This window comes from Mycetomoellerius zeteki, unplaced genomic scaffold (genome assembly GCF_001594055.1).
Source record: "Mycetomoellerius zeteki isolate Tzet28-1 unplaced genomic scaffold, Tzet1.0 scaffold188, whole genome shotgun sequence".
In the NCBI taxonomy this organism is placed as follows: domain Eukaryota; kingdom Metazoa; phylum Arthropoda; class Insecta; order Hymenoptera; family Formicidae; genus Mycetomoellerius; species Mycetomoellerius zeteki.
Genome location: NW_017256836.1, coordinates 1,045,247 through 1,068,754, shown reverse-complemented (window position 1 = coordinate 1,068,754; position 23,508 = coordinate 1,045,247). Strand labels below are relative to the sequence as shown.

The window sequence follows — 23,508 nt, the reverse complement described above, 5'->3', positions numbered from 1 at the left end:
TTATTCATTTTTTATTATAATATATATGGAAAAAAAGATCAGACATAACAAAATATACAATTCGAAATTTTACTTTTAGACATTCCAACGGTTAAATTAATCGCCGATTTCCTCAATCTCGTCAGAAGTTCGTCAGAAAGATTCATTCCATCTACGGATGGACCAACGCATATCTCAAACGTATGCATGATTCATGTCAATTCGATTCTCGTCTCATGCACATCAACGTCAATATAAAAAAAGAGGTGAGTTGTTCATCAGTCTTCGATCCCGTAGAAGACTCAAGGAAGGGGAACTGGAGTAATCTGATCGGAAGCGCGCGTCGCGCCACACGCCACCACACGTACGATCTCGCCGAAGACAGCTGGAGGACAGCTCAGGACAGCTGGGGGCTATTGACGATCGGCCGTTACGTGTCCGAAATAGAGACATTAGAAAATTCCTCGAGAAAATTGTGAAACGCTCGGAGCATCGAGCCCGGATATATCGACGGTGGATCGCCACTGAATTCCAGTGGAAGGAGAGAGACGGCAGGAAATTGACGGTCGCGCGACGAGATAACCAAGTTGATAGCGGGTCGACGATAGGTTCGGCTCGTGTAAACACAGCCTCGTAGACGCGATCATGAACGATTGCGGGCTTTGCGGCTCAATCGAGCTCTGCGGACGATCGCTCGTCCGGTGAGAGAGCGAGAGGGTAAATTTCTGTTTCTCGGAGCGGGACAGTCGGGCGCGCGGACGGGGACACGCGAGACGCATACGGACTCCCGTGGTAACGCGAAGGATTGATTTCCAGGTACCGCGGTACCCGCCTTATCTGAACACGATGTGCCGCACAATAAGACCTGCAGCTTAATTGGGAAATCTCTGTGACTCATTTTGCTGTAAGATAGATCTAAAATCATGTAAAGTGAAGTGGAGGAACATCATCGTCGCAGTATAGTTTGTTTAGTCGCGAAAAAGACGCAACAATGGGTTCCATCGCTCTGGAGGAGTACGAGTTGATGAAGGACTCCAAGTATCGGGTGTAAGTAGAAGATAGATTAGCACATTTAGCATCACTGACATATACGACTCGGTAAACATCACACAACGTTATAGTAATTTATATTTCATAGCTTGATATTTGTACAGTTTCTCGTTAAGAAACTTGATGCTATACGTTGTATTTATCACATAGCTATGTGTCTGCTGTCGACAAGGCCCTGAAGAGTTTCGAGTACACGAGCGAATGGGCAGATTTAATCTCTGCCCTAGGAAAGCTCAATAAGGTGTTACTGAGCCATATGAAGTTTCCTGTTATTCCAAGGAGAATTAAAATATCGAAGAGATTAGCCCAATGCATGCATCCAGCATTACCTTCTGGTGTTCACTTGAAAGCTTTAGAAACGTACGATATTATTTTTAAGTGTATGGGCACTAATAGGCTTAGTCATGAGCTCTTTATCTATAGTGCAGGTGAGTTACGCGTTGAATAAGAGAAATAATTATAGGTTATTTTGACACGTTCTTTATATTCATCCTCATTTAGGACTATTTCCATTGTTGGGTCATGCTGCAATGAATGTCAGACCATCATTGTTAACGGTATACGAAACACACTTTGTACCACTCGGCGAAAGATTGAGACCAGGATTAAGTGGTTTTTTAAGTGGCGTTCTCTTGGGCCTAGAAGATGGATCTGATCATTTTGACAGGTGCAATCTACGTTATCTTTGTATCTCTTGTGTATATTCATAAATAATAATTCGTAAATGGATATGTGCATAAGTAATATATAAATTTATGGGACATTATTTTACACTAGAACTAATTCCTTACTGGAAAAAGTGTGTGAGGGTGTGGGTGCGGAACATTTTTATGCGTGCCTCTGGGACTGCTTGGCTTCAAATTCTGTCATTCGATTGCCTGCAATATCATTCGTGCTAGCACATTTCAACAAAAAAATGTCGATGGAGGAGCAAAAATATATTATGGGTACTAATATCAAAATTATGGTAAGAAAAATTTTAACGCTATAAATTTATCTTAAGATTTCATTCTCTAATGTATCAATTTAAAAAGATTTCAGCCTTGTGTGCTGGAGTACAAGATACTTCGGTGCTAGTGCAAAGAAGTGCACTGGATTTTCTATTGATAGGTTTTCCTATGCACAACAGTCAATTGACACATCCAGATATGATACTGTTAATAAAAGCTGCTTTAGTTACTATATTGCGAAGGGATATGAGCTTAAACAGGTAAAGGAAGCTACAATGTGTAACAGTCTTTTTCATATCTTTATTTTATATATGTTTTTTTTATCATGTAATTATAGACGTTTGTTTGCTTGGCTGTTGGGCACTGAAGTAAGCACATCGATTTTAAAGAAGAAGAACCATGCAATTGCAGACACTAAAGAGAGTGTAACATACTTTGATATGTATTCGAAGGAAATGCTAGTTGAAGCGATAAAATATCTACTTAAAGAAGTGTGTGAAGAAAATTCGCAAGATCTGAAGCCATATAGGATACTTGTCTCGTTACTCGATAAGGTGGATATTGGACCAATAATTTTAGATGATATTCTGTTTGAAGTGTTTAGGTAAGATCGTTTATGCTATGTAAATATAAAATAAAACCTTTTGAAATTGAAACCATTTATCAACATATTTTTTAATAACCTTGCATTGCTCATTTTAGGACATTTTATAATGCATGCAGACAATTTATGCCAAGTCATGCCCCGAAATCGAATGAAGTGGTGAAGTCTGCGAATCTGTTATTCTCGACTTTGGAACCGTCTTATATCTGGATACATTGTGGGCATCTATTTGAGAAAGCCTGTAATACTAGAGCAAAGTCGTGCTAACAGAATTTTTACTTGAGACTGTGTCGTTGGATGCGTTTATAGACACGCCATCTGAACATCTTCCTGGCTTATTTTACGAAATAATCAGCAAACTTTTACATCACAGTAATATCCTGTCCCCAACAGAGATCTCAAAAAGTCTCAAATTATGCGCCAAGATCTTATCGAAGGTGCAACCAACGTCTCATGCGGATAAGTGTGAAATAGATGCCAAGTTGGACATGTCTCTGAATAACATTACAGTTCCCAGCGATAATTCCCTGATGGCAATCCCTTTAGAGAAAAGTCAGTCAGATAGTAAATTGAATAAGCCCGATACATCCAATATCTCCTTCACAGAGAAAAGCCCAAGTACAAGAAGAAGAGCCAATTCCGGTGGTGCTGCTAAAAGGAGCGAGAAGAAGTCGAAGAAAAAGGGAAGTAAAAGCACTCCCAAATTAAACGACACGTACACAATACAGGCTGATGGCAGCAGCATATCCGTTGTAGTGAGCGAAGATACGAAACCTTTACCTAGAAATAAAAGTATGGACGATATTAAAGCAAGCTGCGTTGAAATTGATGATATTTCTTCATCAATGATTCAATCTTCAGACAGTCGGCTGTCCATGTTAAAACATTTTAAGAATGTTACTCCAATGGGATCGACGGGATCCTTATGTAGGGGACCATCTCCAGCGTTTCAGGCACAGCATTCCATGTTGGAAAAGTGTCTCCGGCAATACGAGATATTTTACGTTAAATTAATTAGCAACCGGATACTTAGCAAAGAGAGAACAGTGCAGGATATGTTTGATCATTTGGTGGTGTCTTCTCCGAGAAAGAGTTTCGATGAGAGAATGCGTTACTTGGAATTCATGTTAAATTCGAGATTAAGCATAGATGACTCCGGATTCTTTAGTCAAGACTCATCCGTAACTGAAGATACCAAGTGCCTGGATATTTTTCACCTATTCCTCGATTTGGCGACGTACTCAGAATGGATCGAAGCCATGAAAATAGCGTCCAGCTTATTCGTCGAACTGTCCACATTTCCTAAATACTTTTTGTCCGGCGACGATGTACTCGTAGAAGAGGAACCGAAATTTGAGCACGTTCTTCCGGATTGGTTGAAAATTTTAATAGTCTGTTCTTGCTGGTTGCAGAAGCAACCCGCATTACAGTTAACGAGTATTGCTACGTTATTGGACTTAGTTGCATTGTTAAAAGCACATAACGACGTCGAGACACATCCGAAAAGTGGAGAGGGTGTGACGACGGTTATTATCGTTCCCCTGTTGAAACAATGGCACATAACTTATTTGATGCAGTATACTAATGTATTTCAGGTAGGTTCTGTAGTATTTCTACATTCAATATTTGATTAAAAATACATGAGATATTAAACAAAATTATTTTTAATACAAAGGTACTGGCACATTCCTTGTGGCATCATTTGGGCGAACTTCCCGCCCATAAATTCAGGATGCGTTGTGTAGAATTATTGCACGAATTACATCATGCTTTATACGATTCTTGTGATGCGGTTGAGAACCTAATAGGATCCGCACTTACCTCTGAAAATCCCGAGAAGAAGATCGAAGCCTTCAGTAGATTTGCTACTTTGTGGCACTTAGGACGAGAAATTGAAATGAATCCAAGATTGCGTGGCTGTCTTAGAACTTTTGACCAGTAAGTTTTTACAGTATCTATCCAGTTAGTATTTACCCAGTTAGTATCTACCCAGTTATAATTACAGTTTTTACAAAGCTTTTGTCTTCTGTTGTGTTGAATAGATCTTTGTTGAAAATATTGGACAATCTTCAGCTTGCGGACAATTCGCCGTTAAAGCTGCAGGCCCAATCGTGGCTGTTACATTCCTTAATGCGTGGCGACATATCACGCGTAATAGATCCTCTGCTGATAATACTATTAGATCCATCCACATGCCGTATGAGCGTTCTTCACGTGAGTATACAACACAGTAATACCGTCCTAACGAAGAATGATCCTGTGGAGGAGAAATCAGAGGTTCAAGACGACACTGAGGGCGCCGCGAAAATTTACGCAATCAGTTCAGTCGATGGTAATGTAATATATCACGTGAGCGATAACGTAGATGAAGATAAAAAATGGAAAAAGGGTAAAAAAAAGAAGCATACGATAAATCCTGTGAAGATAAAACGAATCTTTGCGGTGACAACGCTGGCGACTGGAGATAATTGCAATCACTATGTTACCGAGAGAAATCAGTTTATGAAGGAACTTGAAGTACCGCCCAGTATATCCGGCAACAGAAAGATTTCTGTGTTCGTAAATCCTCTCTCGATCAATTGTAATGAAAATTCAAATGACTCCTTTACGGAGGACGATTCGCTGCCCAGTATGCGCAAGACGAATTTAACAACAGAGTTGCTGAAAAATGCTACTCGCTTTAAGAAAATTGATTTCGACAAAGGTTCTACTGCCAGTTTAGACGAAAGTCTTTTCGAATCGGCGAATTCTAGCTTGAAAGCGAAGGATAAGAGTAGCTACAAGAAACTAAACGACGATGTCGATTCGTCGTCGGATTCCATAACGAATAGCTTAGATTCGAGCAGTCCTGAAGTAACTAACAAACAATCCAAACAAAAGAAGGAAACTCTTATAATGCCAGGTAGTTCCAGAGAAGTAGCGGGCACTATCATAAAGGGCAGATATTATAGCACAAACGAGTTCAGCGCGAATTACGATCATGATATCGGTAGTTTCGAAGCGAGCGTGGAGGTACCTAGCTGGACAATGGACGACGACGATGGCGAACTGGATGTCAGCACCACTGCGGAAGAGTACTTTAGCAACTCTAGCAGCACCGGTATAGTCGAAGAAATTCTGAATGAAGTACTCGATCGCGCGATGCAACTATGCGACATTGCCGAATCACCTAAAAATGCAAGTATCTTGTTATTTAGCTTAGCCTGTTGAAACGATAACACATCACGACACATTCTTTTAATATTTTTTATCCTGCAGGAAGAGGTTCCGCAACATAATGCGAAAACTAATCGAAATATCGGCTTGGGTGTTCACAATCTTCACTCCCACATGTTACTCTACTGTGGAGTATACGATTCGGCCAGGACTCTTTACGCTCTGCGTACCCTCAGGAACGAACTCTTGACGAACACGCGAATGTTCCTGTGTTGTGCTGCGACGACTGGTGTAGCGAACGCGACGAAGAACACAGTGTTATTAAACTTGTTAGCAAGACATAGGAAAAGTGTTTTTGGTAGGAACTTTCATGGTGATATAGCTAATACGGAATTTATAGCGGCTTACAGAAGTAGTATGTATCTAGAAGTGTTGATAAGCGTGTGTCTGTACTTCGCGAGAAGCTACTATCCGAATCTGGGGCAAATGAGACTTACATACGAAGAGATCGCGGGTAATCGCCAAGTATGTGTTCAATTTTTTAAAAATGTCTATAAAAAAGCATTTTTGAAGATGATATACAAATTAAGAAATTATAAGATTTTTAATTAAATATTTATTTTTGTATTATGAAACTTAATTAACTTTTTTTCAGTTTTAATGGATATTGTTAATCTTGTTAGTATTGACGATAATATTTTCTACAGGTACAACTTGCGAGTGCGGAGTTATTGACGCTAATATTTTCCGAGTTAATCCCGATCGTTCGCGATTCTGGGAAAGGCTTTAGTTGCTATATAGTTGATTTATTGACTAAATGTAAAGTACAAAAAGTTGCTCTGCATTGTCTTGTATCCAGTGTTATGAGTATGAAGAACGCTCATAAGGAGAACGAAGATGTTTCCACGTTTACTGAAGAAATCGTATTGTTTAATGATCCGTTTATCGATAATGATGTTAACAAATGTAAATATAGAGCGAGTGATCATACGGAAGCTTTCCAAATACAATTGTTACGGTAATTATTCGACAAATTCAACAAGAATATTTTGCTAATCCATGACTGATGAAACTAAACTCACATTAGCATTACAATTACTTTCAGTTGTATTTGTATAATTTTTGATAAAATGATTGATTTATTATTTTTCAAGGTTATTGTTAGCATTAATTATGTTGGAGCATCAGTGCTGTAGTCAAAAAGGAGAGGAAATTAATTCTACAACATCCCCCATACCAAGTTCACCGACACGAGCATCAAATTTGATCGGGAATAATTTGACGTTGAAATACGTTTCTGGGGCAGCAATACCGCAGCAACCAATGTTTCTTGCTAGTATTCTTAGCGCCTTGCAACTCGTAAGTTATTTGTTTCAATGTATATTGTTAAATCAATTTTAAAATTTATATGTATTTCTTTTTTTTAGACAAAATAACCAATTTATTTTATCAAATTATATAGAATATTTTTAAATTATAAAAATTGATTGTACAAATTATGAATTGATCTGGTTAAGCAGAAAGTGATAATCGATTACCAACGAGATAAATGATTTGTTGTAATGAATATAAATTTTGTAGGATCATATGAGACATCTTCATCAACATTGGACCACTCTTGTTACGTCCAGCCTACCTTTTATAGGACCGTCTTTAACATCTGTTGTAACATCAGTCATTCATCAATTATGTAATAATATTGAGCATCTAGCATCATATTATATCTGCGAAGATGCGACATTGACATCGAAATTGCAAGATATAAGCACAGTGGAATGCTGTTTGCCTGCAGATTACACTGTGACACATTTGGAAGCTTTGACATATTTACTTCATTACTGTCTATTGGATACTTCTCAACAAATCGGATTTTCATTTAATCAGCCACTAAGTGGTACTATACAAACGGGAATTCCTGGTGCTAATCCCGGGCAAATATTCAATAATCTTATACATGTCTTTATGCCCAGCCCACTTTCTCCAGTTAGTTGGAAATATATTTTTTAATTATATGATATATAGTCGATATTTGATTTATTCGGTACGTTATAGCAAAGTTTTTGTTGTCGTAGGATTTATTCACAGCTAAAGATAAAAGTGGCGCAAATGAGCTGCAACAACACGCCAGGAGAACAGCATTAAGTCATTTGCCAAGAATAATAGCATCGTTGTCTGCTTTATGGCAAGCGGTTTTGGCAACAAAAGACAAGTATATTTTATTTATGTTCTTTAATCAAAAATATATAAGAAAATTAGATTATATTAATGCATTCTTTTAATAATATTGTACAGTGAACAAGCCAGTTGTGTGGTAGGTAGTCCGAGAATAGTCAAATATCAATTGTTGGAACTCCTGTCTCCAATTTCTTTCCATCATGGAGCCAACTTCTTGGCTGCAGTTGCAGTTGCCTGGCATGAAAGGCGCCAATCATCTGCCGCATCAAAAAAGGTAAAGGACATCCTGTATCTAATTTAAAAAATAAATAATGAGGAACAACTGATAGCAGTTTTGGAAAAAATGTTTTTTTCTAATTGCTATTTGTTTCGCAGATACTTCCAGAAGCGTGCCCTAATCAGCAAGTAATGGTTCACCTTGTTAGTGCAATTCGTGTTATGCCTATTGATACTTTGGTGCATACCGTGCATCAAGTAGTGAAAACGCCACCGCCAATACACGGTGTCAAACAAGATTTCTCATTGGAAGTCTCAGTACTCGAATTACTTTATGTGTATATGCAGAGTAACACGTCGCAATCGCTTATTGAGTCTTGGGCATCCTTGTTTAGTTTATTAAAGGATGGTCTGTCGCTAACAGCACCTGCCCAATTTCTCTTACTGGCTATACTAAACGAATATGTACAAAAGTGCCCACCTATGCAAGAGAAGAAAGATATCAAAGATTTGCAAGATGTGTCTGCGAAGGTTATTATTTATTTATATATGTATTGTATAATAATTAATAATAGGATTGCTGGATGTTTTTAATAAACATTTCAGTTGATCGAATCGTGTTCGCAAATAGCCGGTGCCTGTTTAGAGCAAACAACATGGCTAAGAAGGAATTTGGCCGTCCGAGAGGATGTTTTTGAAGTAGTCGAAGGTTCTTCGGAAGGTAAAGAAGGAAAAAATAGTGCTGGTACGTAACGTGCAATTTATTTTGTAGATACATTCTAAAAATATTTAACATAATAGCAAATTTTTATTTGTTATCGCTCTTTACCTTTTTTTCTTATGCAGTTGGTAATTGCAAATAGCTCTATATTTTTCTTCTGTATATTCGTGGTTATCATTGAAAGTTTTGTATTACAGTAACACCCGGCACCCCACCTAACGCGGCATACAGTGTTCAAGCGCAAGCGGTATTAGCGGAAATACTTGCACCACTGTTGGATGTCAGTTATGGTTCGCAAGAGAAGGAACGTGTAGTAACGCTCCTAATTAATCTCATGTATAATGTTACACCTTATCTTAAGAATCACACGTAAGTTGGCTGTGTTCAACTGTAAAAAATTTTGTTTTTTCTCTAAAATTCAAACGAGAAAGAATAACGCCTGAACTTTGCTTACTTTATCTAATTTTATAGGATAAAAAATATCGCCTCATTCACCGCCTGTTCTCAACTACTGGCTTCCCTATCAGGATATCAGTATACGAGAAAGGCATGGCGCAAAGATGTTTTAGACTTGTTACTTGACTCGGCCTTTTTCCAAATGATACCGGCATGTCTGCCATATTGGAGAACCATAATAGACAATCTGATGACGCACGACAATACTACCTTCAGGGATTTAATGAGTAATATATTTTTTTTTACTACATTTTATGCAATGCATATATGGATTATAATCAAACAAATTAACACCTTACGACTGACCTGTTAAATAGATCGCGTTTCCATGGCTCAAGGCAGCGGGATCAGTATATTTTCTTCGAAGGAACAGGAATATGAGCAGAAAGCACAGCTGTTGAAGCGTTTGGCGTTCGTCATTCTTTGCAGTGAAACAGATCAATATCACAAATATATGCCGGAGATACAAGGTAAACATATTTGCGAGATACATTTATAGACTATGTTGTGTATAATAATTGTTTTCATATACTGATTATTTTACTTTTAGAACGATTAGCAGACAGTTTACGTCTACCTCAAGTAATCCCGTCTATTCAGGCGCAAGTGTTTCTTTGTTTTCGCGTACTGCTATTGAGAATGTCACCACAACACGCAACGTCCTTATGGCCAGTTATAGTTAGCGAACTTGTTCAAGTATTCCTCTACATTGAGCAGGAATTGAACACAGATAGCGAAGAATTCAGGTATGTAAAATTTATTTAATCTATGTGCTTATTGAACAAATTTGCTTGTGGGACGCTATTGCTTCGTATGTGCATGTACATTTACTTTACAATACGCGATTGTTTATTTGAAGTATTGAAATTACTTCGTTTTTAATCTTCTTTTAAAACTATTATATTTTTAATATATGCGTTATTACACATAAATAACTAGTGTCGGCTTACATTGGCGTTTATTATTATTATTATTATTATTATAATATTCTGGTCTTTAAGACTCGTGAACATCGAAAAAAAATGCTATAATACAAAATGTCTCTATGAAAATATATTATTAATAGTTATTAATATACACTGGCATGATTGGTATTCCACATTACTTTTGAAATCTATAATCTGATCCAATAATCACCAATATTTTCAAAATCCTCGAAATGTGAACGCGACGAAAAATGCAGTCTTATAATATTGTACATGGAATAGAGACGAAATAAAATTACACGATATAAGACCATCACTTTTGGTGGTCTTATATATGTATAGGTATTGAAGATGTTAAATAGCAGAATATTTGTCTGTGTATGTCCTTCCCTCCCGCCCCCACTAACATGGATACTACCTAATATCGTACTGTTTTGACTCTGTTTCGGCATCTTCGCGATTTGATGGGATTTGTGGTGCCTCCATAACTTGAATGGTGTTGGGACGGCAGTCGTCATAGCAGGTAACTCAATGGTCCATCCAATGCATATTCGACGTACATACCGCACGCGTATGCATACTGTTAATGTTGTAAGGAAACTCGAGTACAGTAATGTAAAAAATACTTTAGTTTCAACACTTGGAAGTATGTATGACGTTTAAAATAAAATCACAACGCGCACAAAGTTATTTTCATATTGTACTAAAATCAATTTTGAGTGAAAATGTATGATAAGATGAGAGTACTTAAGAAACAAATACTCAATAAGACTAGATGCAAGTATTTGCTAAGAAAAAAATACTTAGCTATAGATACAAATATTTAAAAGAATCTGGGAGCATAAAAAGCCCTTTACACTACTGTGTCGAGCATGTTGAATGTCAAAGGATACTAATAACAATCTTGTATCTTGTTGATTGACCTCTGCGGGGAAATTGCCTATTGTTCATATCTTGTGGATATCAAATTATGATTCCAAAAAATTTTTTACACTTTGTCATCCGCTAGCAATATATTAAATGACACATTATTTGCATTTCTTTGCATGCAGTTCGCACATTAAATTATTATCGGCTCTGGACTCGTCGTGGGCTGTTAACGCCAGCAACGGACTGCAAGCACACGGGCATCCTCACTGGTTGCAATTGCAGCTGGCCGCCGCCAAGCTGCTAGATCTCGCGTTGCTGTTGCCCGCGCACAGATTACCACAGTTTCAGATGTAAGCGGAGGGAGAAAAGTTTTGAAGCAGCGTTTATTTCATTCTGAGATAATCTGTATTATCCTGTTTACAGGTATAAATGGGCATTTGTCGGAGACGCAGCGGCAGGTTGTACAGATAACAATAACTTATCCTCTGATTTTGTACCGCATATTACAAGAATAGCGAAATTGATGGACAGTAAGGTGAGTTACCGCAATTGATCTTGCTTTCGTGACATGATAAGTTATTCGGCGCAGTTGAGTAGTATAAGAGTAATTTAATGAATGTTAAGAAAGAGAATATAAAATTTAGTAATTATAATTGTAGTCTTCTGTCGAACATTCCTCGGGTAACAGGCATCTTTGTGCTTTCTCGTCAAAAACGTACTCTTCCTTGCATTCGCATCCACTTCTGCACGGTGTGTAACAGTCCACTTCATCCGGCTTCGAGCATGTAAATTGGCAAAGACAATGCGTCCAGACCGATTTGTCGTCGCACTCTTGAATCTTCCTTGAACGCGTGTAATCAAATTCGTCGTAATCATATCCGGGAATTCGGTGTTTAGTGTATCTGTAAACTTTCTCAGACAATTTGTACCAGTTAAACTGCTTATCGAAGGGACTCCTCTCTAAGGAATCGATACTGTTTCTAAAAACAGCGTAATTTAGACTAGGATACGTGTCGTCTTGATTGTCTGTGTTGTCGAAATCGTTTGCAACATAAAAATCATCTTGCCCGATACTGTTGTATTCTTTATTGAAATTTTTCGAGCGGTCTGTTGATAAATCTTCATAGAAATCAAAATCGTTGTAGTCGCCCATGTATTCTGTGATAATTACAATAATTAGGTTATCACAATATTTATTAATTGAATACGCACATCAGTAAAATATGAATAAAATTAATTTCTTTTATTTATTTAATTAAATAAATATTTAAAAATGGAATAAATGATTATGCAATGTTTTATGATTCGTTTCTTGTTTAATGTTTAAAAGAGACTTAGTTTAAAATAAGTATAAAAAATTATGTAATTTTTTCGTTTAAGAGGAGATGGAATTGATTAAATTAATTTCATAAGAAAGACTATTCTATCTGCAGTCATTTCTTCATTAATATATATTTGCTCTCATAATTAGCATTAATTAACTTATATTAAAATCATTCAATTATATCAAGAGCATTTAGAATATGATAATAAATAAAACAGATGAATAAACGAATTATGCTTTACTAACACTTTTTTAAATTTCATCTTTTTTTTATCAATGTTGAGAGTTGATTTTTCTTTCATAAAATTGTCAAGGTACAATTTAATTTTTAAATTATAAATTTAAACATCCCGTATAAACAAAAAAAGGTGATAGAATATGCAGGAAAAGATTTGAGAGAAAGTATCATTATATGAGTGCCTATGTTTTTCTTTTGAGAGGAAAAAATGTGAAGAAATCTTTTAAATGATCATATTGCTTTGATACTCACGTGCAGTAACTATTACAGTGCACAAAATGTAATAAAATACGATTTTCAGCCAGGCCATCGTTATGATCGTTTCTGCACGGACGGTCGACAAACTCGGTGTACACTCTTAGGATTAAACCGTATAAGTAGTTTCAATTATCACTCTGACCCTGCTCTTATATCGATTCCGCTTAAAGACATTGCTGTTATTAAGTTACGAAAAAATTCTTAATTCATTCCTTTGTTACTAGTATGTGTTAATCTTTTTTTCCGAAAAATATAAAAATTTCTATTAAATAATAGTCATCCAAATCTCGCGTTTGCTATAACTGATATATGTATTACAAGATTCAAAATTACTTAGAACTTAATGTACAAACGCTGTCAGCAATACTGAAATACTTATTTTATTTTAGTACGTGAGAAAGCAAAAGCGTATATATATATATATATATATGCATTCGTTTTTGCAACTAAGCCAATGCGCGGTCTCGAGTCAAATAGTGTTGTGCAATATTCAGCGCTACAGATATAATTTTTCATTTCTTTACGTATTGTTTCATATTGTTCCTTTATCATGTACTATATTAAACAGGAATTTTCTTTTTTTATTTTTTGTAAAATTAATACCAATCTCTTTTTATAGTTCAAGCCAGAAGGTCCACCGCCCAAAAGAAATCCGGGAGAGCTTCTACTAACGTCGAATAATGTTCGCTCTTTGCAAGATTTGCATCATTTCTTCTCAAGCCTTAGTCGCGCTACATGCGACACGTACGTGCCGATAAATAACACGCAACTGGAGACTGTAATCGAACAGGATTTCCTTGAGAAAATGCCAGCCGTGCCAGCGAGATAATAAGGATGTTAGTGATAACCGTATAAATAATATTCGTTCACATCGGAAAGAGATATGTCGTGAAGACGCGCTTTCTCCTTTGATATATTTATAAAAAATATGTACAAGATATTATGAAGATAATCAGCGCACCTAAGTCTATACGTAAATACTACATCGTATAAATGTGGCACAATTATAATATAAGCATTCAAGAAATGCACCAACTGCTCCTGTCTTCTGCCATTAATTGTTTCGAAGTATTCGCTTAACAAACAAAAAAAAGAGAGGAAAAAAAAAAGATTTATTCCGTGTCAATAAAAGTACGATAAATTTGAAAAAAAAAACAAATATTTAGAAAAATTTTAATTGCACAAAATAAAAGGATCGATATGTCGAAAACTATATGAATTCCTTCGTAGACAAATCGATCGTGAAAGAAATGGAAAATTTCTTTTATAAATTGAGAATCAGGAGTGAATCTGGGGCAGCGTAAAATAATTCGTCGATTTCTGGTACTTGTTTTTTATTGATTAAGCTTTCGACTTGTCTCCTCATTCGGTTGTGAATAGTTATCTGCATGTATAATGTGGCAAGCTAAACTCGCTCGTTGGCCTGCTGTTGTAAAATTGTAAAGAGTGTGTACAGTGTAACATAATATTTATACAGAACATAAAGAAAGGTCTTCCCGCTATTTTCTGATACACACACCTGTCATAATTTTCTCACCGATAGTTTCATTTCTCTTTCTTTAACTCCGTATCGTGTAATTTAAAGTAACAAATCGTAGGAAATTTTTTCATAGATTTAAACAGCATACGTCACACTGAAATGCAAGCAGTGAAAGATGAGTAACCGGAGATAAAAATTTAAGTAATGCTCCGCTCGTAATACGAAGTGTGCAGATCATTGTGGAAGTTCATAAGATTTCACGATGTAAAATCCTAGGCAAGTGGAGTGAAGATACGTTAAGATATTTCAGTTGTTTTCGACAATGTTATACTTGCAATTGTTTGACACTATCCGCTTTTGTGCGGATTATCCAACCAGGACGGCACACCATAAAATCTTATGAACTTTTATCTTAATTTTATCTAATATAAAGTTATTATCTCAAACTCTTTTTATTTTAACAAATAGACTTTCTAGTAGCTGATAAATTAATATTACATAATAAAATATGATATATACGTCATATAAAAGCGTACTTGAAATAACACGTTATATTTTTATGAGAAATTAGTTTAATATATATTGAGGAAAAAATCTAATGCCAAGAATGTCTACTTAATCCAGTATATGATGTATCCGTACAAGCTTCTGTATACAAATAGGAATTAAATAAGAACTTAAAGATAATATTGGATATATAATTAAAAATGTACGTCGTCCATTTTGCTCAATAAAAATTTTGAAGTTGTTCCAGACGTCTGTGTTAAGACGCATTATTGTTACGATCTTATACGTTGCTAAAGATCTCTCCTTTTTTATTAAAGTAATTTTTCAATTGTTTTTGTCAATGAATAAATCAATGAGATGACGGAATTACATTGGTAGATATTCTTTGTCAATAATAAGCGATCGTGTCAATAAGTGCTTAATGATGTGTAAAATTTATATTTGTATATTACATATAATATATATATATTCATACCTATACATAATATAATTATAAATTTATATTACAAATTCTATGTACACGTGACTCGTATGTATCTGATATAAAGCAAAAAAATCGGCTTACATAGCGGATTTATTTTTTTATATGCAAGCGCGCATTTTGAAAGCGTGCAAGTCGCATATACAATATGCAGTAACGTCAAATTATTAGATACACTAGCTCGATAAATCGATTAATTTCATCGTGTTTTGCGTTGCTGTTATTACAGTGAAAGTAATTAATTTCTTAAAGGATAATATTTATTTTAAGGCCATATTACTGAAGTTACTACTTGGCGCTAAACCGCTGTAGGGGTAGTATAACATTCATTTTACTGCTTTAGCAAGGGCTTGTGCAAGGATCTGTTGTTTATTGAACAAAAGAATATGATTATACTCTAGTTATGTATATTTATATACTATATTATATATGTTAGTTATATAAACAATTGATGATACGATGATACGATTTTAGTAAGTTTATTTCTTAAATTTTTCTACGAATTAATTTTTTTTTATATGATATCTGTGCGGTTTGTGAGTGTCAAGATGATCTAACTATGAAAATATCTTCATGGCTCACAGACTAACAGATGGTGAAATATGTTAGAGAAGTATTATGTACCTTCATTGAAGTTATGTCGTTTTATACAACAAATATTCGACAGATACTGTAAATCACTGCAATTTTAAGCAGTGCACTCGCTTTTATTATTAGTCCGTTACGTTGAAAGAAATAAAGTTTACACTAAAAAAAAAAAAGAGTTCGATCAATCAACAGTGCAATAAATTTTATTAAAAATAGAGGAGATTGGTGTGTAAAAGATAATAATGTAAGAGTATATAGTGTCTTTTTCTTATTATATCCCTTAAAGCCTTAATCATGACTTCGAATTTTAGCAACTGCCTTTAAAATCTCGCTATGCTGAAGCCTATTCCTTTTAACTGAACTCTTGCACTATTCATCTTTCCTTTTTTTTCTCCAACGTGTAAAGAAAAAGAAAAGATGAACCATGCAAGAAGTTCAGCTGAAAAGAATAGACTAGAATGAAAAAATCGAACGAATCTGAAAGATCTTCAAATTTTGAGATGCGTTCAAGGTCTCGTCCGAGTGCTCTCCAGGTATCACTATCCTTGTTCAACACTCGATGAACAACAAGGATAAAGTGTTACCTGAGATGAGTATCTGAACATAGCCCTGAGAAAATTTTAATGACGAAACCAAATCTCGAGAGCTGTCTGTGAAGAAGGTAAATGAATAGGAATCCGGAAGTGCCGGGATTCCGGAAGAAGACAGGTGAAGGTCGCATTCTTGGGTTATAGAGCTCAACTTGAGGAAATCGCACGAGGATTCTGTCTCGTCTCGATCATCATCGTTGACGTCACGAGCCCAAAACGGCCGTTGTAAGAACGAAGCGTCCCATTTAGCCGAGTCTGGCCGTGCTTTCTCACTCACTCCTCCCAGCTCCGCCGCGTGATCCTGCCACTTGCCAGACTAGGCAAGACCAGGTCTCGCCAGGTCTCGCCAGGTCTCGCGCCGCGCGGCTCTGTTCTCCGATTCGACTGATTCGAGAAATTCGAGTAGGTTCGGAGTAATTGAAGCCCGAGCGGTAACGAGAGAAGGAGAGAAAAGGAAGAATAGGGAAGGAAACGGGTGGAAGTAGCGAAGAAGATTGAGAAGAGTTGCTGAAGAGTTGTGGAGTTGGCGACTTGGCGTCCGCATGGCGCATGGCGAGTACTGATGCAAACGGCCTCGAGAGCGCTAACGACGACTTTGCAGTTTACAGGACTTTGCTTACCTTCGGGGCGAGATGTTCGAGGGACATCGGTGAACGGCAAGCGAACGGGGAACCGGTTCGCAACTTCGTGCGTTCACCGAAGACTGAGGGTTCTCCGCGCGCGAGGTGAAGAGGAAGGTGAAAGTGAAGTCGATCCCTCCGGAACACGAAACAGGTGCGCGTTTCCTCGTGTCTTCCCTGAATCTCCAGTATTATCGAACCATCCGCGCGAACGTCGACAGGGTATGCCTGCGCCAACGCGACCCGGCCCTGCCAGCGTCGCGCATGGTGCGATTCGTCGGCTAACCTAATTCGCGGATCGCGGTATCTCGGATCTGATTGACTACGGACGAGCGAGAGGTCGAGAACGCATTTTCTCCCCACGATGAACGCGAATCTCTACCCAGCGATGGCCACAGACAGGGACGTCATGTGGGACAAGGTCTGTCGGCTGTGCTCGGAGGAGAGGAACGAGATGCTGCCGATCTTCGGCGACGAGGGCCATCAACGTAGAGTGGTACAGAAGCTACGCGCCTGCCTACCCGTGCTTGTATACAAGACTGATCCGTTGCCGAAGCAGATCTGTCAGTTTTGCGCGGCCAGATTAGACGACGTGTATCAGTTCAGAGAGTTTTGCATCAATGTCTACAGGAGTATGCATGCTGTGTTGCTCAAGTGCGAACAGATGGAGTCTGCTCAGATATTCCTCAATGCAATGATGAACTCGTCTGATCCGTGCCAGGTTTGTTGAACAAGTAATCTGTCTTGGAGAACATAATAGCAAATTTCTTATCATTGATTACTTTTAGGAGACACAATAAACAAACATCGTTCCATCCTTCTTGGTATTTAATAAATAACAAAGATAGAATGACGCTTGTCGATTATGTCTCTTAAAAGAATAGCAACCATAGTAAATATAAAGAGAATTGCATAGATAATCAATTTGAGCAGAGCAGAGATTTCCTTTCTAACCATAACCATTTCAAATGCCAGGCTCAACTCTGCAAGGAGAAGTCTAGAGCTCCACCACCGTTGGTTCCTTTATCAATCGTCATGCCCTTTGACGACCCAGCGACGCCGATTAATCAAGTCAATCAGGATCATTTTCAGAATACCTGCATGGAAACTTTGTCTGAATTACCCTGCGAGGTAGAGATTAAGGAAATGAATATGGATCCAATTTTCAGTGCCGAAACCGCCACTTGCGAACCGCTTAATAAAAAGCGTAAATTGTCAGAGATATTTGATGTGGATATACAGACAAAAGCGGAGTCTGTTCTTATACCTAATGTAGAAGGAGCAAAAGCTCTTAAGTCGAATTGTCTAGCCAAGAAAGAAGAGAAACGAACTAGTATTCTGGAACAAGTATTGACTGGTAATTTGACGGTGAATAATCACCAGACACTACAACCTGGAACGAAGTTAACTTCCGAATGGTGGTGTGCACCCTGCAACAGTTACTACAAGTGAGTATCATATACTCGCCTCATATTTCCGCAACATTTTCGAGATCATTGTGGATTCGTTTGGTAAAAAAAATTTATAATTTCCAGAACAAAGGACAGTCTAATGACGCATATGCAATTGCACTGCCCGCGTGTATATACTTGTAGAAAGTGCTCCGCGTCTTTCGAATCTGTCGAAATCTTAGCCAAACACGAAGCTAATAGCCATTTGAAGGTCAAGATGGATTTCACGGAAAACTTGAACGACTGTGATCAGTGCGACCGGCAGTTTGTGAGATGGGAAATGCTGAAGCAACACAGACTGCGCGATCATTTAGCCGAATTGACTGATGGAAGCAATACGTGGTGTTCATTATGCAATAGGTAATTTGCGACATTGAGAGACATATTCGCTTCGTAAACTGCTTCTTTCTAAATTTTTTATATGCATGTATTTGTTTTTAGATTCTTCCCTACAGTAGAATCTTATCAAAAACACGTTCAGTTACATCAAACAAACTCGGCGATGTCTCAGAAGTTGCCATCTTCAGAATTTATAATGACAAAAGTACCAGAACGAATTAGAGAAATTAAACGAGACGAACAGTACTGTGAAAGATCTCTCGAGTGTCCCACTTGCGGGAAGGTATGAAGTCGCATTTACGTTTTCATATGGAAGTTTTACGTGCTTCACATCCTCTATGATTTTTGTATTGTCTATTATTGCAGATTTGCACCCAGCAGAGCGCATTATCGAATCACATGCGCACTCATGAACCGAAGAAGTACAAATGCGACGTTTGCGGCCGATCATTCGGACTTTTCATACGCTTAGCGGCACATAGAATAGCCGAGCATAATGAACAACCAATGATGTCACCAGTCTTGTCAGCAGTCGAGCAAGAGGAAGCCTTAAACGCTGAGAGGGAAGCGAGGGAAGCGAGGGAAGCTAAATCTCGCAATGTCAAGAAATCTTATTCCGAGGTTTGAAATCTTACTCCAATCTCTTTTGCTCTTGATTATGAATTATCGTTTACTTGGCTCACAACAAAATTTGGATTTGTATTTATCACCTCGGAATTGTTTGTATTTATTTCTGCATACTTGTCACAGTGAAATAATATTTTTCCATTTATAAATGCCTTTTACAATATAATTATAATAAAATTAGATTTGATATTATACCATTTTTTTTAAATCCTACAAATACGTACATACATAATAAACAAAATAAGATATAATATTAATTATAATGCAAATGAAATGTAGGATTGGTCAAAGTAGTAAAGGGCTGCTTTGACAGGAGAAATATACGGACTGAAAATTGAATCAGAATATTTCTCTTTAATTCGTGATTTAAATTATCATCTTTTTTATTCATAGATAATGGAGAAGAACGATGTCCCAATAGATGACGAATCTGTAGCGAAACGCATTTCTGGTGGAAATAAAAACGTGACGAGATGCGGCATTTGCTTACAATGGTTCAACGATCACACGACGATGTTAACGCATCTTCAGATACACTCGGAGTCTCATAAGAATTACACGTGTAACATATGTAAAAAATCGTTTAAGGAACAATCGCAGCTGTTGAAGCACGAGGTAAATTTTCCGGCGAGACTGTTGTTACATATCGTTATCCGTTCATTGTCGTTGCATTTCTTTAAACACAGACTATCTCTTGATTAATAGGCTAGTCATAAACGTCAAACGCTCGATAATGCCTCACTGTACACACCCGCTGTTTACAACAAATCATTAGTGGATAAGGCGCAGCAAAAGACACACACGGTGGCTAAAACCTATCACTGTGCAAAGTGTAATAAAATCTTTTTCAAAGAAGTATCGCTGCTCGCTCATATATGCAGGGATACAGCACAACTTGAAAAGAAAGTCACTGAAAAGAAGTCTCGGCTAAAGACGTCACTTCATGTTGGCAATAAGACACACAAATGCTCCAAATGTGACGCGACTTTCGCAAGCTCGCAGTCACGAAACGCTCACATGAAAATGCACGCCGAGTATATGCGCGGCAGTACGGTACGTAACAAATGATACCGCACAACTTTAACTGCATGTCCAGGAACAATCTATATTGTATGACATTACGTTCTAGGCGCAGACACAAGAAATTAAAATCGAAGCAGACGACGAACCGATGCCAAAATTGCGTCCAGAAATCTTGGAATATGTATCTCCCATCGAGCCAAAGGTTGAAATTAACGAAGAGGATACACCTCCACCTCTTAAACGGACTCTTATTAAAACTAGTAACGGGTAACGTGATATATTTCGAACTTTGAAAAATTTTGTGTCTTATTCTGGAAAGTCTAATTCTCTATGTGGCGCATTTATTTTTAGGTATCGATGCGGTGTATGCCAATCACCGTTCGTGTTGAGGGATCTAGCCGTGGCGCATTTGAGATCTGCACACCCCGTGATGCCATATCAGTGCCCTTATTGCAAGAAACGCTTCACGACGCAGTACACATTTGCCCATCATATTAAGACGGAGCATCCCGACGAACCCGAGAAATGAAGATCGTTTGGATCACGCTAGAGAAAATGGACAGATCGAGATTATATCACAGCATGTGCCTCGTATTACGTGTGAAAGAAAGAAAAAAAGAGGGTTGTGTTTATAGATTGTATACGAAATGTGCGTACATATGTATATACTTCACACTGTATAGTGTGTCAATTTTTTCGACTGTTAATTAGCCTTGAAAACTTTTCTATTACATAATCGCAGACGTACAACGTTGAAGTGTTTGTTACGCGAGGCTATTGATATTAGTACTTACACTGAACGTGCCTGTACAAGTGCTTTGTTTTACAACAATTATACGAACAATCGACAGATCTTATTCATAATTCGAGAAAAAGCAGTCTCAGAGTAATGATAAGGTAGATCTCGAAGATCGAAACATTCGGATGGTCACGTAAATTTTAGCGGCGACTAGTGACAATAGAAATTTACGCAATTTGTATCATATATTCATATGATTTATATTTTAGATATAATTCTGTACATTTTTCTCGCGTGAGACTTTATAATTAAATGTAGTTACAGTAAATATATCAGGAACCTTGAAAATCTTGATTATTCTAGATCACGATCGTTCTAGAAACGTTTTCCAGATTCGATTTTGCATTGGTATTATCTTGCGTTTTTAACGGCATGATTCCTCGACAGGGTTGGTAAAGACTGTTTTTTTTTTTTTTTTATAAAACATACTGTATTTCTTCTTAAATATGTTTTAAACTGTTTTTTGCCAACCCTGCTCCTCGATGTCGCCAATGGTCTGATATCGCGGAGTGATATCGAGGATTCTAGGATGTCTAATTCGCGTTAAGATACATTCCTTTTTAAGCAACGTTTCGTGCATTCATCCTATTTTGTGTCACGGTTCCACCGTTGTGATTGCCTTGCGATACAACGCCAAAGTCTCTCTTTGAGAATACCCAAGATCGCCGTTGTCGTGACGAGTGAAGAGTCGGGCGTTTCTGACCGACAGCGATGCCGCGTAATTTAAGTGTATACAATCTTTATAAGTTTATTTTATATATACTTGATTTACAATAAACTATTACTGAAAATATTACAAATCTAGGCCCGAAAGTATTCTCATGTAATTATTCTGCATCATATTCAAACATTGGCATTACTGTGGCCGGAGCGAATTTACTGATACTTTGAGAATGTCCAATCATTCATATCCAATCACATACAATCAGTTTTTATTGAAAATTTCATCTCGCTCTTCTATAAATCAATTTAAGTTGTTTTGCTTTTCATGAAGATATTGCTAATGAGATTGAGTTTATTTGAAATGAGTTTATTTTTCGTAGCTATATTGACAAATGAAATATATACGTATATATACAAGTCGTATATATACATACACACACACACACATATGTATGTATGTATATATATATATACAGGGTGTTAGTTAAGTATGTTACCATACTCAACAGAGCGATTCTTTGGTTTATTTCAAGTAAAAAAGTCCATATAAACATATGTCCTAAATGGCTTAGTTTCCGAAATAAAAAAATTTAAACGTAGTAATAATCTGTTTATTTGAAAGAAATACAGCTTGAACTAGTCAAAAACTAGTCAAAAACAGAAAAACAAAAACAGGTTTCAGTTCTTCTGATGAAATAAAACAATTAGATGAATAGTTGAAAATGTCCACCTTGCGCCATCGAGCCTTCTTCTCAAAGATTGACGTACACGCTCAAAGATCAGAATTAAAGTCTATTTTTGATTTTGTAACCTTGACTTTGTCTTTATCACTTCGTTTACGGTTATGCGAATGGTAATTCACGTGAAGCAAGGCATATTTATGCAGGAAGATATCTCCAACGCAATTTATCGTTTCGTCAAACATTTGCGAACATTCACTTGTATTTCGGAAACTAAGCCGTTTAGGACACATGTTTATATGGACTCTTTTACTTGAAATAAACCAAAGAATAGCTCTGTTGAGTATGGCAACATAACTAACACCCTGTATATATACACAGGATATTTCCTGTAACTTGATCATTTAAAATAATATTTAAAATAATTTAAGAATAATATTAGAGGAATCACATTGTATAAAAAAAATCATACAATTCCATTTAAAAAAGTGGATGTGATCTTGAAGTCTCAAAAAATATGACCTTGAGAAAAATGTTTTGCTCATCAGGGTTAGGTAATGCTAAGTTAAAAAGATAAAAGTTAAGTTAAAAAGTTAATTAATTTTAACTTAACTTAGTTACATTTTAGATTTTTAACTTTTTAACTTAATTTAGTTACATTTTATCAGTAACTATTAACTTTTAATTTGATTTTTTTTAAATCAATCCTCAAACACAATGCGAGAGGATAATGAGTA

At 36.8% G+C, this 23,508-nt stretch overlaps 3 protein-coding genes across 3 annotated transcripts; 2 read left to right on the top strand and 1 right to left on the bottom strand.

The window, feature by feature from the left end:
• Window positions 1–334: 334 nt before the first annotated feature.
• Window positions 335–14,031, top strand: LOC108721936 (protein dopey-1 homolog). Its single transcript, XM_018446763.1, is given in 27 exon segments — window positions 335–696; window positions 796–1,026; window positions 1,180–1,457; window positions 1,531–1,696; window positions 1,807–1,996; window positions 2,064–2,239; window positions 2,317–2,583; window positions 2,682–2,841; window positions 2,844–4,178; window positions 4,259–4,521; window positions 4,626–5,760; window positions 5,842–6,264; window positions 6,447–6,757; window positions 6,894–7,098; window positions 7,321–7,722; window positions 7,812–7,948; window positions 8,032–8,188; window positions 8,290–8,661; window positions 8,737–8,875; window positions 9,049–9,220; window positions 9,323–9,534; window positions 9,625–9,777; window positions 9,858–10,053; window positions 10,745–10,756; window positions 11,286–11,453; window positions 11,527–11,638; window positions 13,543–14,031. Coding segments are annotated over 26 exon segments (7,407 nt in total). The 5' UTR covers window positions 335–696; window positions 796–970; the 3' UTR covers window positions 13,753–14,031.
• Window positions 11,658–13,276, bottom strand: LOC108721935 (uncharacterized). Its single transcript, XM_018446762.1, has 2 exons — window positions 12,918–13,276; window positions 11,658–12,261 (listed from the first exon to the last, which is right to left on the bottom strand). Exons 1-2 carry the CDS (start codon window positions 12,973–12,975, stop codon window positions 11,744–11,746), a joined length of 576 nt encoding a protein of 191 aa, XP_018302264.1. The 5' UTR covers window positions 12,976–13,276; the 3' UTR covers window positions 11,658–11,743.
• Window positions 14,032–17,553: 3,522 nt separating the features above from the next.
• Window positions 17,554–21,748, top strand: LOC108721956 (zinc finger protein 595). The gene is made up of 9 exons (XM_018446805.1): window positions 17,554–17,910; window positions 18,165–18,637; window positions 18,725–19,000; window positions 19,082–19,262; window positions 19,346–19,600; window positions 20,000–20,221; window positions 20,312–20,659; window positions 20,736–20,896; window positions 20,981–21,748. Exons 1-9 carry the CDS (start codon window positions 17,554–17,556, stop codon window positions 21,156–21,158), a joined length of 2,451 nt encoding a protein of 816 aa, XP_018302307.1. The 3' UTR covers window positions 21,159–21,748.
• The last annotated feature ends 1,760 nt before the right edge of the window (window positions 21,749–23,508 follow it).